Source organism: Glycine max, chromosome 20, assembly GCF_000004515.6.
Source record: "Glycine max cultivar Williams 82 chromosome 20, Glycine_max_v4.0, whole genome shotgun sequence".
Classification (NCBI taxonomy): domain Eukaryota; kingdom Viridiplantae; phylum Streptophyta; class Magnoliopsida; order Fabales; family Fabaceae; genus Glycine; species Glycine max.
Window position 1 is genome coordinate 36,062,274 of NC_038256.2, and position 12,972 is coordinate 36,075,245.

The window sequence follows — 12,972 nt, forward strand, 5'->3', positions numbered from 1 at the left end:
CAAAACCATCAAAGATGCTGATGAAACAAGAAGTTGTAGTACTGACAAATTAGACCACAAAAGGTATGCAATGGAAGCACATGAGAAGGAGCAAAACGGTGTATTTTATTTGGACGCCTCTTCCACATATTCCTTGACGGTCAAAAAAGACACCACAAATCCTCAATAGGCATGCTTTTCTCTTTTGAAACCGATTTTCATTTTAGCCCACTTCAACCATTATTGAACTGACCCAACAATGTATTCACCAAAACATGTTACTAGTAAAAAAAAAATCAAGAAAGAAGGATTTGCATCAAACAAATACGAGATTAAAAATAATCAGAAACACAGAACCCCCCAATAATCTGATTTACAATACCACCATAGTCCTAAAATCACTGACTCGTTGTTCCACACGCATCTTCAGACAAGGAAGGTGAGTCAGACACCGAATCCAACTAGTGATGACACGGCGACACCTCGACCCCACGCAACTCCTCGATCATCTTGACGACGTGGGTCATGGTGGGCCGTTGATCAGGTGCAGCCGCGGTACAGGTCATCGCAATCTGAAGCAGCCCCACCATCTCCTCCTCAATATCCTTATGCCTCATCAGGTCCCAATCAAACACGTCAAGGGTCCACCTCTTCCTCGGCACTGACCGGACCCACATCGGAATGTCCAGCAACGCACCGAAACCAACCTCTTCAGTCTTCACCTTGGCGGGGAACTTCCCTGTCAGCAGCTCCAGCAGGAGCACACCAAAAGAGTACACATCAGATTCCTGCGTCTGTTTTCCATCCTCCGATGCCTCCGGCGCGAGGTAGCCGTTGCATCTGCCACCCACTGGGCCTGGGCGCGCGAACACGGAGAGCCCAAAATCAGACATGCGTGCATTCCCCTGCTTGTCGAGTTGGACGTTGGTGGATTTGATGTAACCGTGGATGAGCCTAAGGGACTTGCACGAGTTATGAATGAAAGCCACGCCTCGCGCCGCTCCCGCTGCTATCTTGAGCCTATTGGTCCAGTCCAGTGGGATTCGTCCCAATCCTGTCCACCACCAATTCAACCATCAGCTTTCATTTTAATTTCACATTTTCCTAATGCCAAACCCTAGCTTCCACTTGTTAACCAAAGATAAAGAACACCCATCCATAACACATGGTTCATGATATCAAACTTCCAAATAATAAAGCAAGCTACATGGGAGGGTGACCTAGTGTGGGTATGGCCCTTGGTGCAAAGAAAAAAATAATTTCAAAGCAGATAACCAACCATTCTACTCTTCAACTCAGGGCAACTAAAGAACAAAAAAATAAATGCAAAACTTTGTTTTTATTTTATTTCATTCATGTGACCTGGACAAAACAAACAAGAAACAGAAACAGCCATGAAGGTGCAAATGAAATAAAATAGATACCGTGAAGGCGCTGGAACAAGTTGGGATTGGACTCGTAATCATAGACCAACAACTTTATCTCGCTCGTGAAATAGTAAGCTCTCAAACTAACAACATTGGGATGTCTCAACCTTCCCAACACTTCCATGTGTTGTTCGAACTCTCTCTTCCCTGTCATGTATGTGCCACCGAGTCCCTTGACTGCAAACACGTTCACACCATCGAGCTCTGCCTTGTACGTAGTCCCAAACCAACCCGTCCCAAGCATTTCCGAAGGGGATTCCAGCAAGTCCTCAATTTCATACCTTTTCTCACCTTCGAAGAACACCATTCGATTCCTCTCCAACCCTCCCTGATCAGGGAACGGACTCGACGAGCACACAATCTTCTCACTATCGAAAACCTTCGATCCTTTCCCCCCCTTCAACTTATAGTTCCTCCAGAAGTAGCAACACAGAAGCAAAAACGCTATTGCAATTAGAACCAAAACGCCACCCGTAATAATAGCTATAAGCACCACCGGACTTATCTTCGAAGCACCCTTTTCGTGGCTTTTATTACTACTTGTTGATGTCGATGTTGGTGTTTTTGGCATTGGACTTGGCGAAGATGATACACTGGTTGTTGGGTTGTTGTTTGGTGGTATCAATAGTGACGCAATGGCGCTTTCGGATCCGGGTATTGTAGGGTCGGATGCACAGTTTTTAATTGGGGCTCCGCAGAGAAACGGGTTTTGCCCGAACGAGGATTCGGGGAATTTTGACAAGGACTTGGGTATCTCGCCGGAGAAGCGGTTGCTGGAGACGTTGAACTCTTGGAGTTCGGGGAGGTTCAAGTCGGGAATGTGGCCGGAGAACTTGTTACCGTCGAGACGGAGAGTGAAAAGGTGGGTCAAGTGGCCGACCTTCGCAGGAATCTCGCCGGAGAAGTTGTTGTTGGAAAGATCAAGACGGTAGAGGCGGAAGAGCGACGTGACGGTCGCCGGAAACTCGCCGGAGAAGGAATTGCGTGATAAGAAGAGGAGTTTTAGAGCAGTGAGGTTGGAGAGGTTGGGAAGGGGACCGGAGAAACGGTTTCCTTTGAGACTCAGAACTCGGAGCTGAGTCAGAGAGGTTAAGGGATGAATGGAACCTTCGAGGTCAAGGTTTTCGAGAACGAGTCGGGAGACTCGATCGCGAATGCACGACACGCCGCTCCAGGAACATGGGTTGTTGTTGGTGGTGCTGTTAAGGTTCCATGCTGTGAGCTTTTGGGAAGTGTCTGAGGCGGTTTTGAAGGCCACAAGGGCGTCGAAATCTGGGTTACTAAAACCTTGAACCATGAGAAGAATAAGAAAATGGAGAACAGCAACGAGGCGAGAGAGTTTTGCTCCTGCCATTGTTGTTCTCAGAGAGAGAGGAGTGAGGAGTGAGGAGTGAAGATTTCTCTTGAGTTTTCTCATTGGAATACTATTTATACTGGAATGAATGAATATGTGTATATGACAGATTGTATATTCTTCTAACAGAATTCCTAAATCCACTAACAGCCATGCACCACTAACAGAATTTGTTGCACCAAGACTATGTGAACTTTTTGCTGGTGTAATACTAGTACTACTACTTTATTATTTTCACATCTTTTGATCTGAGACTTTACGATTTTAATTATCAATTTACTTTGTAACTCTTAGTTAAATGCTAACTATGTTTTAGTATATATATGACTATTAAATAAATTGTTTGACTTGAATTTATAAGTTTTACAATATTATATATATTTAAATTTTTTACGTAAATTTATGTCAATACTAAAGTTATTAGAATGAATAGTTATAAAAGCAACTTAATACTATTGTCTTCTCCAAAATTTATTAAATAAAGTTACTTAATTTTAAACAACTCATGAAATATCTCATTAAAGATACTCTTAAAGAATTAAAAAAATAAAATATTGAGTATAATTTTATTTTTATGTTTTTTTTATGATTTTTATAATAAATACTTATTTATTTTAGTTGTTTTGACTAATGTTTTAAGAATAATTGTTAACAAAATTGGTTTAAATTTATATCAATTTAGTTTGCAGTAATACACTTTGACGTTAAGGCAATAATAATTTGAGGAGCTAAATGATATATTCTTTTTAGGACTACTATATTTATTATTTATTAAAATTAAAATAACTTAAAAAATCTTTTTATTTGTGTAAAATAAATTTATTTTTGTTTTTAATCTGTGAAAAATTTTCATTCATTTTCATAGTCCAAAAAGTTAACATCATTAATTTTAAGAAAAACATAATTATGCACCATTGCTAAAATAGTTTAAGAAAAAATATAATTACATATTCATGACTCAAAGTTGAGAATTTTGGTTAAGATAAAATAACACATACCAATTGATCCACTTGCATGGCAGTTAATTATTTATGTGTTTAATGAAATGTCAAAGCGATAATCTCATGTGTGATTCTAATGAATGTGGTAAAACAACTATTAGGGAAAAATAGTAATTTTAGATTATGAAAAGATGAAAATTAAATAAAAATATTGGATGCACCAAAATAAAAATTTACTCGTTTTAGTAGAACATATGACGTCAAATTTTAGAGGACCGAAATTAAAAAAAATTACTTAATTAAAATCTAAACCCACTAATCTTATACGTATTAAAGGTATATTTAAGTCATAAAATTTAATGAAAAATATAAAATTGGTGATGTTTATTAAATAATAAGAAGAAAAAATCATATAAGCTTGTATTTTTAATAAATTTAAATTAATAATAAAAATATTGCTAATATTCCTCTAAAAAATTTACTATAATGCATATAAAAAGGAATTTATTATATCATTATTTTAAACTCCTTTCGATATTGAATATATGCAAAGAAAAATATAATTTATACATATTAAGAAAATTGGTTACAATAATTTAATTATATCAATTTCATTTAAAACATAAGCCTTTTTTTTCTTCTAAATTATCCTTTAACTTGGTATAAGAATAAAATAATCATGAAAACAAAACCTCAATTAAATGAAGCATTTGTAAGAATGATCTCATTGAATAAGATAAAATTATTCAAATTTTACTTATATTTAAGATTGAAAGAGTACTATTTAATAATATGATACTCCATTTAATCTCCATTATAAACAACAAAAAAATCAATTTCACTCCTATTAAAAAAATTAATTAACTTCATTAAAATGTATTAATTCTAATTAAAAATGAACTTGAGTGAAGTAATATAAATAAACAAGATATTATATCTAACAAGTCATATTTTGATGTCTTCATTTGTTTACTTGAGTGAAGTAAATATAAATACTTTCTATAAGTACTTTCTTAAATAAGACAAATTTTCCTATCTTAAATTGGGACATTATCCATTTCTTTAAATTTTATGTAAAAAAGAAAAAAAAAATAACAGTATTTTTTGTTTTAAAATAAATGTTGTTTTAGATTATTTTATAAAATAAGAAAAACTAATAAATAGATGATAATAATAATAATATAAAAATAACATTATTAAATAGATAAATGATATTAGTATTAATATTACATTAAAAAATAAATATGATACTCATTTGAAAAAAAAAAAAAATATATATATATTATCACCAACTATAATAAATAAATTCTTTTGAAAGTTGAAACAAAAATAATTTTCACTACATTCATTCAATTAAAATTAGTAAAATATAATTTTTCACTTTACATTTAAATCACCTAAACTTTAATGATAAAAATTTAACTTTTAATATTTATGCACCTTATCTTTTGGCTTAAAACTTTACACTTAAGGTAACTTCGATATTCATATACTTCTCATAGGCCAATTATATAAATTAAGCAATAAACTTAGTATATAATTATTTCTAAAATCTCAATTATATTATACCTTACATAAATTACCTTTCTAATAGAATCTCAGAGATGCAATCACTGTTGACTTCAAAATAAACTACAAAGACTTTGAACGGACGTTTTGGAAGTAAGCAAATTAAGAGGTGACTGATATTCTTAGAATTTTAAGCCAAATACCACTTAGTCACTGCATCATATATTTTTTTGTATTCTCACTAGTTGCAAACTGCAATTTCTCACATGATAAATGGACCGATGAGGTTGAAGGAGAAGACAAAAATGGTTTAGGTGGAATTTGCAATAACTCAACTTTGCTTTCTAGCATTTCCAACACTTATGGCTGGTCGAGTGGAAGGGTGGGTTTGTATACACCATAAACCCACTATTGTCATCTTTCTCACCAACTTGTCATCACTTTCATTTCTTATGTCCTGTAAGCCAAGCTCCTGATTTGATTTAAGACATTGTAGATCCAATAGGGAAAGTATATTTCACTTGATGGGTCTACTTCAGCCTTAAAATTCTTTTCTTCCTCCCGTCATTTCTAAGATCGTTATTCCATAACTGTAAACATCTGACTTGTGTGATACTAGAAAAAACTTCTAGGGCAATATGGCCTGCTGTTCCTCTAGCGCCAAATATTGATACCATACTTTCTTTTCTTGTGCAAATTTTTGCTAGTTCAAAATCTGAAATCTTGGGGTTGAAATTCTCATCCAAGAGAACCTTTATGCAGGTATTCTAGTCCTCGAGCACACCAATTGCAATGTGGAACATCGTTTGACAGTCCAATAGGCAATCTGTCATTAGGACATTTTCTTCATAGATAAACTTCTCGAGTGATCCATTAGACATAAACTCATACACCAAAGCTCCTGTAGAGCCATCGTAACAGAACCCCAAAAGAGTTACAATGTTGATATGAGAAGTTTTGCTTATACTTGCAACTTCATCGATGAATTTCTCTCCATTTCTTTCAATTCTTTCAGGATCTTCACTGCAACATAACGTCCATCCTGCAACTTTCCTTTGTATACACTACCGAATCCCCCTTGGCCTAATTAGTTTCTACAGAAGTTGGACACTGATGATGATTTTCACGGGTGTTGGAATCAACAAGTAAAAACAAATCTACTTTGCGATGAAAACTAGTTTTAGTTTCCAGCTTTTGGATGAGAAGTTCAACAACCTGGAAAAAAGGACTAGGGGAATAAGTATATTAATCATTAAAAAAAAAACAGAACTGCCAAAATCAACAGCAAAAGTAGAACATCTAGAAAATATATCCACATTCCAATAAATGGTCACTAACAAATATAAATTAAACAAAAAAGATACTAAGGCTCATTGAGTCAGCCTGAAAATCCTTTTCCATCTCAATCCCTGTATTGTTGCTACTTGGCACTTCATTGGAGTCATCTTGCTTTTCATTTTGCTAGAAAGCTAACCAGTTCCTGTGTTAAGGAAGTCATTGTCACAAGGAAACAAGGAATTGGCATACCTTCAAAATCATTGCCGCTCAAGTCCAGGTAATTCAAATGCTTTAAATCATCCAAACACAGACTTATCTCTTCAAAATCAAATGTTGTTGCAGACTACTCCAGCCCACTGGCAACAATTGGAATTGGCAGTTGCATTCCAAGCTGAAAGCCTATTTGAAGGATCTTTGGGATCATGCTTCAACTTTACCAGTGTCTCTCGCTCCATTAGGATGCACACTATCTCTGCAATCACCAAAAGGTAACGTAAATAATGAGAGGCGATAAAGGCAGACTAAGAAGAGAATAGAAATAGAGGAATTCATATTCATGATCATGCAACGCATGTATTGAAAACAAGTGTTTATCTTTTTTTATAACTGAAACAAGTGCTTCTTGGTTTTGCATATAAATTACAAAAAAAATTCTATTATTTATACTGGTGCACTGCCTTTTTTTTTATTTCTTTCTTCATTTTCATTATTTTTTTTACCTTTTTTAATCATTGGCTTTAATATCCAAATCAAAACGTGTGAAATCAGCTAGTGAGATCTTCTAAGTATGTATCAAGTCCCTTTCTAATACCGGCAACTGATATACACATAACAAAAATAAATATTATCTGTTCACAGAACTATTCAAAGCAAGGGAAATTGTCTGGTGCCATCACAAGTTGCTTCTTTTTCTTGGCCCAATCACTGTTCTTAATTAGTGGAAGCAAACAATACTGCTGAGATGCTTGCTAGATTCTTACCAATCAGCTTTGACTTGGGTTTCCTCAATGGGGCTTTTGGAGTATCAATTTCCTCAAACCCACCAGCACCCTCTATATCAAATGGTTTAGGAATAGCATAAATTTTCTTCTTTGGAGTGCAATACTCAAAAAGCATCCTCCTAGCAACCTCAGCCTGTTCAAAAATCAGGACAACCTATAGAATTTGAAACCAAAATTCAAAACAAAAATGAACCACACTGAACAACCTTTTTCCCTTATATGTAAAATACCAGAAAAAGAACGGGATTTATACAGAATAGGTCAAATAATAGTCCAAATATTCTGAAAAAAAATAAAAAGGAAAATGTGAAAAATTCAGAAGATACTATAATAGAATGTGTAGAAGAATAGAGATAAAATGAGACACGTAACTAACATGGATTTGTTGTTTGTTTGTTTTGCGAGAGAGTGAGTTTCTATTTGTGATTGTTGATGCCAAAGGGGTAAGCCAAAAAATCGAAATGAAATTGGTGATGAACAAATGCAACTATCGAGCTGTTGAAGAATTCGGGAACAAAATGGGTGAAAGAATTTGTTAAAAGTCAACAAAGCCCCAAGGAAAATGTATGAAAGGGTTCGCTCATACCTTATAATGACGCTTCTACAGTGGTGTATGGGTTCACACTTGGACGTCGACGGCGGCACAATGGTGGTGAGAACACGACGGTGATGAAAGCACCACAACGACGGCTGCAAGAGAGGTAAGGGCAAGGCACGCAAGATCTGGAGTGGAATCGACACTTCGCTTTTAATTTTTAGATCCAATATGATGACGCGCATCCAAAAATTTAGAAAATTGTCACTGGCCAAGAATTGAAGACGGTTTTGGTTTAACCGGTGTTGTTCCAACGTCTTTAAAAGCTTTATTAGTAGTTGTCCTGATTCCCAAGTACTAGTTAGCAAAATCCTATGATAAAAAGGATAAAAAACAAAATTTCATGCTTTTAGTTGTTTTTGTCTAGCTTACAATTTTATCGTGCATGATTCCTTCGTTGGTTTTTCCCAAGTGTAGTTTCATGTTAATGGAATGTCACTTTGTATTATTCAAAGCTTCACTAGTCCATTCCTACAATAGACATTTTGTGACACTTATGCCTTTCCTAGCATGCAGTATTTTCATTAGAAAAATATATAGAGAGAAAAAATGAAGGGGGAGGGGTTTATGAAGCAAGGCGACTACACACCTATCAAAAGCAAATATTAAGTCAATAAATGGGTAGTTATGAAGTCTTCTGAAGTGGCCTTACACGTTACAATACATTTACACAGCAATTTATGAGGTTAAACTAAAAGCAAAATATACTAGTTATGAATGCAATGTACTACAACATAGACTACACACTAGTATTCTCATTAATTACATTATCATTTGTCTCACTTGAAAAATGGGCTGGAGGGGTTGCAGAAGAAGAAAAAGTAGGTTTAGGTGGAATTTGCAATAACTCAACTTCACTTTCTAGCATTTCCACCACTCTACTTATGGCTGGTCGAGTTGGAGGGTAAGTTTGTATACACCATAAGCCCACTATTGTCATCTTTCTCACCATTTTGTCATCACTTTCATTTCTTATATTTTGTAAACCAAGTTCCTGATCTGATTCAAGATGAGTGTAAATCCAATGAGGAAAATATATTTCACTCGAGCAGTTTACTTCAGCCTTAGAATTATATCTCATTCCGACCATTTCTAGGACCATTATCCCATAACTGTAGACATCTGACTTATGAGATACTGCACCAAAATTCCTGGAAAAAACTTCTGGAGCAATATAACCTGCGGTTCCCCTTGCACCCAATATTGATACGACACTTTCTTTTCTCGGACATAGTTTTGCAAGTCCAAAATCTGAAATTTTTGGGCTGAAATCCTCATCTAGTAGTATGTTGTGAGGTTTTATGTCAAAATGCAAGATTCTAGTGTTGCAACCTCTGTGTAAGTACTCTAATCCACGAGCAATGCCAATTGCAATATCATACAATAGTTTGCAATCCAATTGGCGAGCAACCCCTGGTGGATTTTTCTCTTCATATATAAACTTGTCAAGAGATCCATTAGGCATAAACTCGTATATTAGAGCCTGTTTAGAACTATCTAAACAAAATCCCAAAAGTCTAACAATGTTAACATGTGAAGTCTTACTAATACTTGCAACTTCATTGAAGAATTCTTCTCCGTTGCCCTCTGATTTATTTAAAATCTTCACCGCAACAACTTGACCATCATGTAACTTCCCTTTGTATACACTACCAAATCCCCCTTGGCCTAATTTGTTTCTAAAAGAATTGGTCATTTTCTTAACCTCTGAATAACTGTACCTAGTTGTAGGAAGGGGTCCATGTTCCTTCAAAAACCCTTCAATTATCCGATGGGTTGGATTCTCCATGCAAAAGATCTTTTTTCTAAAGCTGCAAGCCAAGACCATCAGCAGAACTACAGCTACTAATGCCACCACTACTACAAGGCCTATTATCGTAACTGCAACAATTAGAAGAAGAAAAATTAGCAAACAACACAACGTGAAGATAAAGTTATGCAGAGAAAAATATGGCATGCTAGTAAATAGTAATATTAAGCAGTAGACAATCTATGAAAGCATCTCAGATCTTGCCATCCAAGTATAGTAAACACTAAATTTGAAATTTTGAGACTAAGAGAGAACTAATATTAGACACATCAATGTCATTTCTCTGGGGCTGTTTGAGAAGGAACTGGGCTTGGAGCAGTTTACAGACAATGTTTCAGAAATTGTGAAGGAAACATTTAAGAACCTATAATGTGAAAAGCAGATAAAATTCATGGGTGCTTGTGTTTCCAGGGTTTTTTGTTTTATTATACCATTGACACCGCCCTCCTTGGAGATGGTGACAATCTGCACATTCATCACTGTAACATTTGATAACACAGACTTTTTGTGGCTATTTTTTTTATGAATTAAGAATTGCATAAGAAAGCGTACAGGTACTATTGGCAGTGGCACAAAAAAATATCTCTCTGCTGTCAAGTTGACACTGCCCTCCTCTGCGATAGTGGCAATCTGCACATTCACCAGTTAATTCTACTTTAGTGAAGATATCTGCAGTTGCGAATGTGAATGGGTTGTTAGCGTCAGGCGTGTCTTTAATTGGAAGCAGGACCTTTGTACATGCTCTCAAAGACGCATCTTCAGCTTTGGGGTTGTCATTGTAGTAGAGATCGTAATCGGGGCACTCTGTATAATTATGCATGTTTGTGGGAGGGCTGACATGGAGGCTGCGGTTGCACCTGAACAGAGTTGTGTAGTATTGGATATAAAGAGAAGCAGCAAAGCCAGAACTATGAGGAAAAGGAAGAGTATAATTGTTTCCGAAAGCTTCACAATTTTCATTCTGCAGAAGGTGATAGAGATTTGTGTCTCTAAATTGAAAAGTTGTGAGAGGAGTAGTAGGACTACTGAAAAGCTGAGCAACGCGTACAAGCTGAAACCATTCTCCATTTTTCTGTAATTGGATCATTTTGTGCTTAAGTGGATCATCACAATTGCGAATGGGCAATAAGCCACAGTCCGGGCGTTCAGTTTGAGTGAATGGGAAACTGATATTGTCAAGATATCCACATGGAAACGAAGGTGGACACTCTGCTTGGTTCCCAGCAGCGAAGACAAGTGGCATAAGGCCACAAAATAAAAGCAATAATACTAATTCATAAACTGAACTCATCCTTCCTGAATCAACCAGTACGTCTATGAGTTAATAAACGTTTTAGTGTAAGTTAGTTATGAGCGCTGAGTCTCTTAATTGTTTTAAACAGTCGCGATGGCGTGCCCGTATGAACTGTTTAATACGCATGTTGACTTGAAGTATGAGTATGGAAGGCTTAGTCAAATAAACAACTGAATCTAGCTTCTTCATCAGCGTTGCTGTGTCAATTTTTTTTTTTTTTTGGGAAAAAAATGATGTATTCCCAGCCTTCGATTTTTCCTGTCAATTGTGGAATTGTGAATGTTAAATTAGCCAGCATAGCACAATGGAAATGAAATTTCATGTTAATTTTGGCAATCTTACCTTTTTTTTATTTCTCTGTTACGTATATAAAGCATTATTACGTAATCGTCAACATCATATTTTTATATTCATTGTGTGATTTTTTTACAGTAATATATGTTCATTATTAATAAATCTATTTTCTTTTCTTTTAAATTAGTAATAGTTATTTCTTTCTTTTATGGAGACATATTTTCAATAGAAAAAATTAATAATTACAAAATGCAATTTAAAATATTATTTATCATTATTAAAAATATTTATATGTATATAAGTTATATATAATTTTAAATATATTTATAAAGATAATGTTTATTAAAAAATACATCTTTATTTAAATTAAAATTAAACAAGGCATGTATGAGAATATATATACTAACATATGTTTATATAAAATTAAAAATTATTAAGAAATACATTAAAATCATATTCATATAATTTTTTTGTAGATTATAATACTTGTGCAGGATACAAGTTATGAGAACTAACTTTTAATCTTGATTTTCTATTTTTAATAATTCTTTAGATTATCTATTTTTTGGGGGAATTGTTAGCCACTTTTTATAAATTTTAACCCATTTTATCTCTAAATAAATAAACTTTAGAATCAAAGATGCTATCTGTTTTATTTTCTAAATTTGTAGTATAATTTTTTATTTATTTTCTTATGCTTATTTTGTTTTTATTTTTTTAAGAAATAAAAGATAAGCTAAAAAAACCTTTTAGAACTCTGGACTTCTCCCTCCAGTGGAAGTTATCTGGCCCATGAATAAAAAAGTGGAAAAAGAAAAGATTATGGACTTGTTTGATTTTATTTTTTTTAAAAAAAACTTTTTGGTTAATTTTAGAAATTGTTTTCCAAAAAAAAATTTACACTACTTACCAAATAAATTTTTTCTCAAAATCTATCAAAATTTGAAAATTATTTTCTTAACAAGTATTTTAAAAAACAAAAAAATAAAAACAACTCAAGAATAATTTCTCATTTTGTTCCTTTTTAACATACAGGTGAGTTGGAACTGTTTTCTTGGGATGGTTCCTTGTTTTCTCAAACGCGGTTGCTCAAAGAAGACAAAGAGTGAAAAGGGTCATTTGGATATCTACTACTAATTTGTGGAAACAAGCATTCTTACGGGTGCATTATTCCACGCGATTTGCAAAAGAAAACGATTCCACCGAAAACTATGTGTATTTAAATACACAAAGATTAAAAAACATAAATAAAAGAAAAATATAATTCTAGTGAAAATCTTCAAATCAAATATCTATAGGTTACATAAAAATGCTCGAGAGGAGGTTCACCATTAACATCCTCCTCCTATCCTTAACATCCTTCTAAAGACAACAAAGATTAAAGAAGAGAAAAAAAAAATCTTCATAAGTGCTTCAAGAAAACATGAGCTTCACCCTTAGAGAGAAAGCAAGATATTTGATGCTGGCTCAAATTAAAGAATAAAGAATGA

The 12,972-nt window shown here is 34.3% G+C and overlaps 2 protein-coding genes across 8 annotated transcripts; both read right to left on the minus strand.

Annotated features, from left to right (window-relative positions):
- Nucleotides 1-88: 88 nt before the first annotated feature.
- Nucleotides 89-3,047, minus strand: LOC100783323 (probable leucine-rich repeat receptor-like protein kinase At1g68400). The gene is made up of 2 exons (XM_014772286.3): nucleotides 1,404-3,047; nucleotides 89-1,033 (listed from the first exon to the last, which is right to left on the minus strand). The coding sequence occupies exons 1-2, from the start codon at nucleotides 2,821-2,823 to the stop codon at nucleotides 441-443; spliced, it is 2,013 nt and encodes a 670-aa protein (XP_014627772.1). The 5' UTR covers nucleotides 2,824-3,047; the 3' UTR covers nucleotides 89-440.
- A 2,170-nt stretch (nucleotides 3,048-5,217) lies between these two features.
- LOC100783861 (LEAF RUST 10 DISEASE-RESISTANCE LOCUS RECEPTOR-LIKE PROTEIN KINASE-like 2.5) lies at nucleotides 5,218-11,583 on the minus strand. Of its 7 annotated transcripts, none has more exons than XM_041013242.1 (7): nucleotides 10,447-11,583; nucleotides 8,457-9,965; nucleotides 8,076-8,367; nucleotides 7,866-7,984; nucleotides 7,469-7,622; nucleotides 6,738-6,960; nucleotides 5,218-6,425 (listed from the first exon to the last, which is right to left on the minus strand). In XM_041013242.1, the coding sequence occupies exons 1-2, from the start codon at nucleotides 11,183-11,185 to the stop codon at nucleotides 8,824-8,826; spliced, it is 1,881 nt and encodes a 626-aa protein (XP_040869176.1). In that variant the 5' UTR covers nucleotides 11,186-11,583; the 3' UTR covers nucleotides 5,218-6,425; nucleotides 6,738-6,960; nucleotides 7,469-7,622; nucleotides 7,866-7,984; nucleotides 8,076-8,367; nucleotides 8,457-8,823. The 7 variants fall into 7 exon arrangements, with proteins under 7 accessions (XP_040869176.1, XP_040869172.1, XP_040869173.1 ...); XM_041013238.1 differs by having other exon boundaries at nucleotides 7,469-7,643; XM_041013239.1 differs by lacking the exon at nucleotides 7,866-7,984.
- Nucleotides 11,584-12,972: the final 1,389 nt, after the last annotated feature.

Bases quoted from the DNA above. Each gene is read 5' to 3' on its own strand.
- LOC100783323 (XM_014772286.3), bottom strand. From the start codon at position 2,823: ATGAGAAAACTCAAGAGAAATCTTCACTCCTCACTCCTCACTCCTCTC. The intron at 1,034-1,403 runs GTATCTATTTTA...GGTGGTGGACAG, and splicing joins CTTGTTCCAGCGCCTTCACG to GATTGGGACGAATCCCACTG.
- LOC100783861 (XM_041013239.1), bottom strand. From the start codon at position 11,185: ATGAGTTCAGTTTATGAATTAGTATTATTGCTTTTATTTTGTGGCCTT. The intron at 9,966-10,446 runs GTACGCTTTCTT...TAATTGTTGCAG, and splicing joins TGCCACTGCCAATAGTACCT to TTACGATAATAGGCCTTGTA.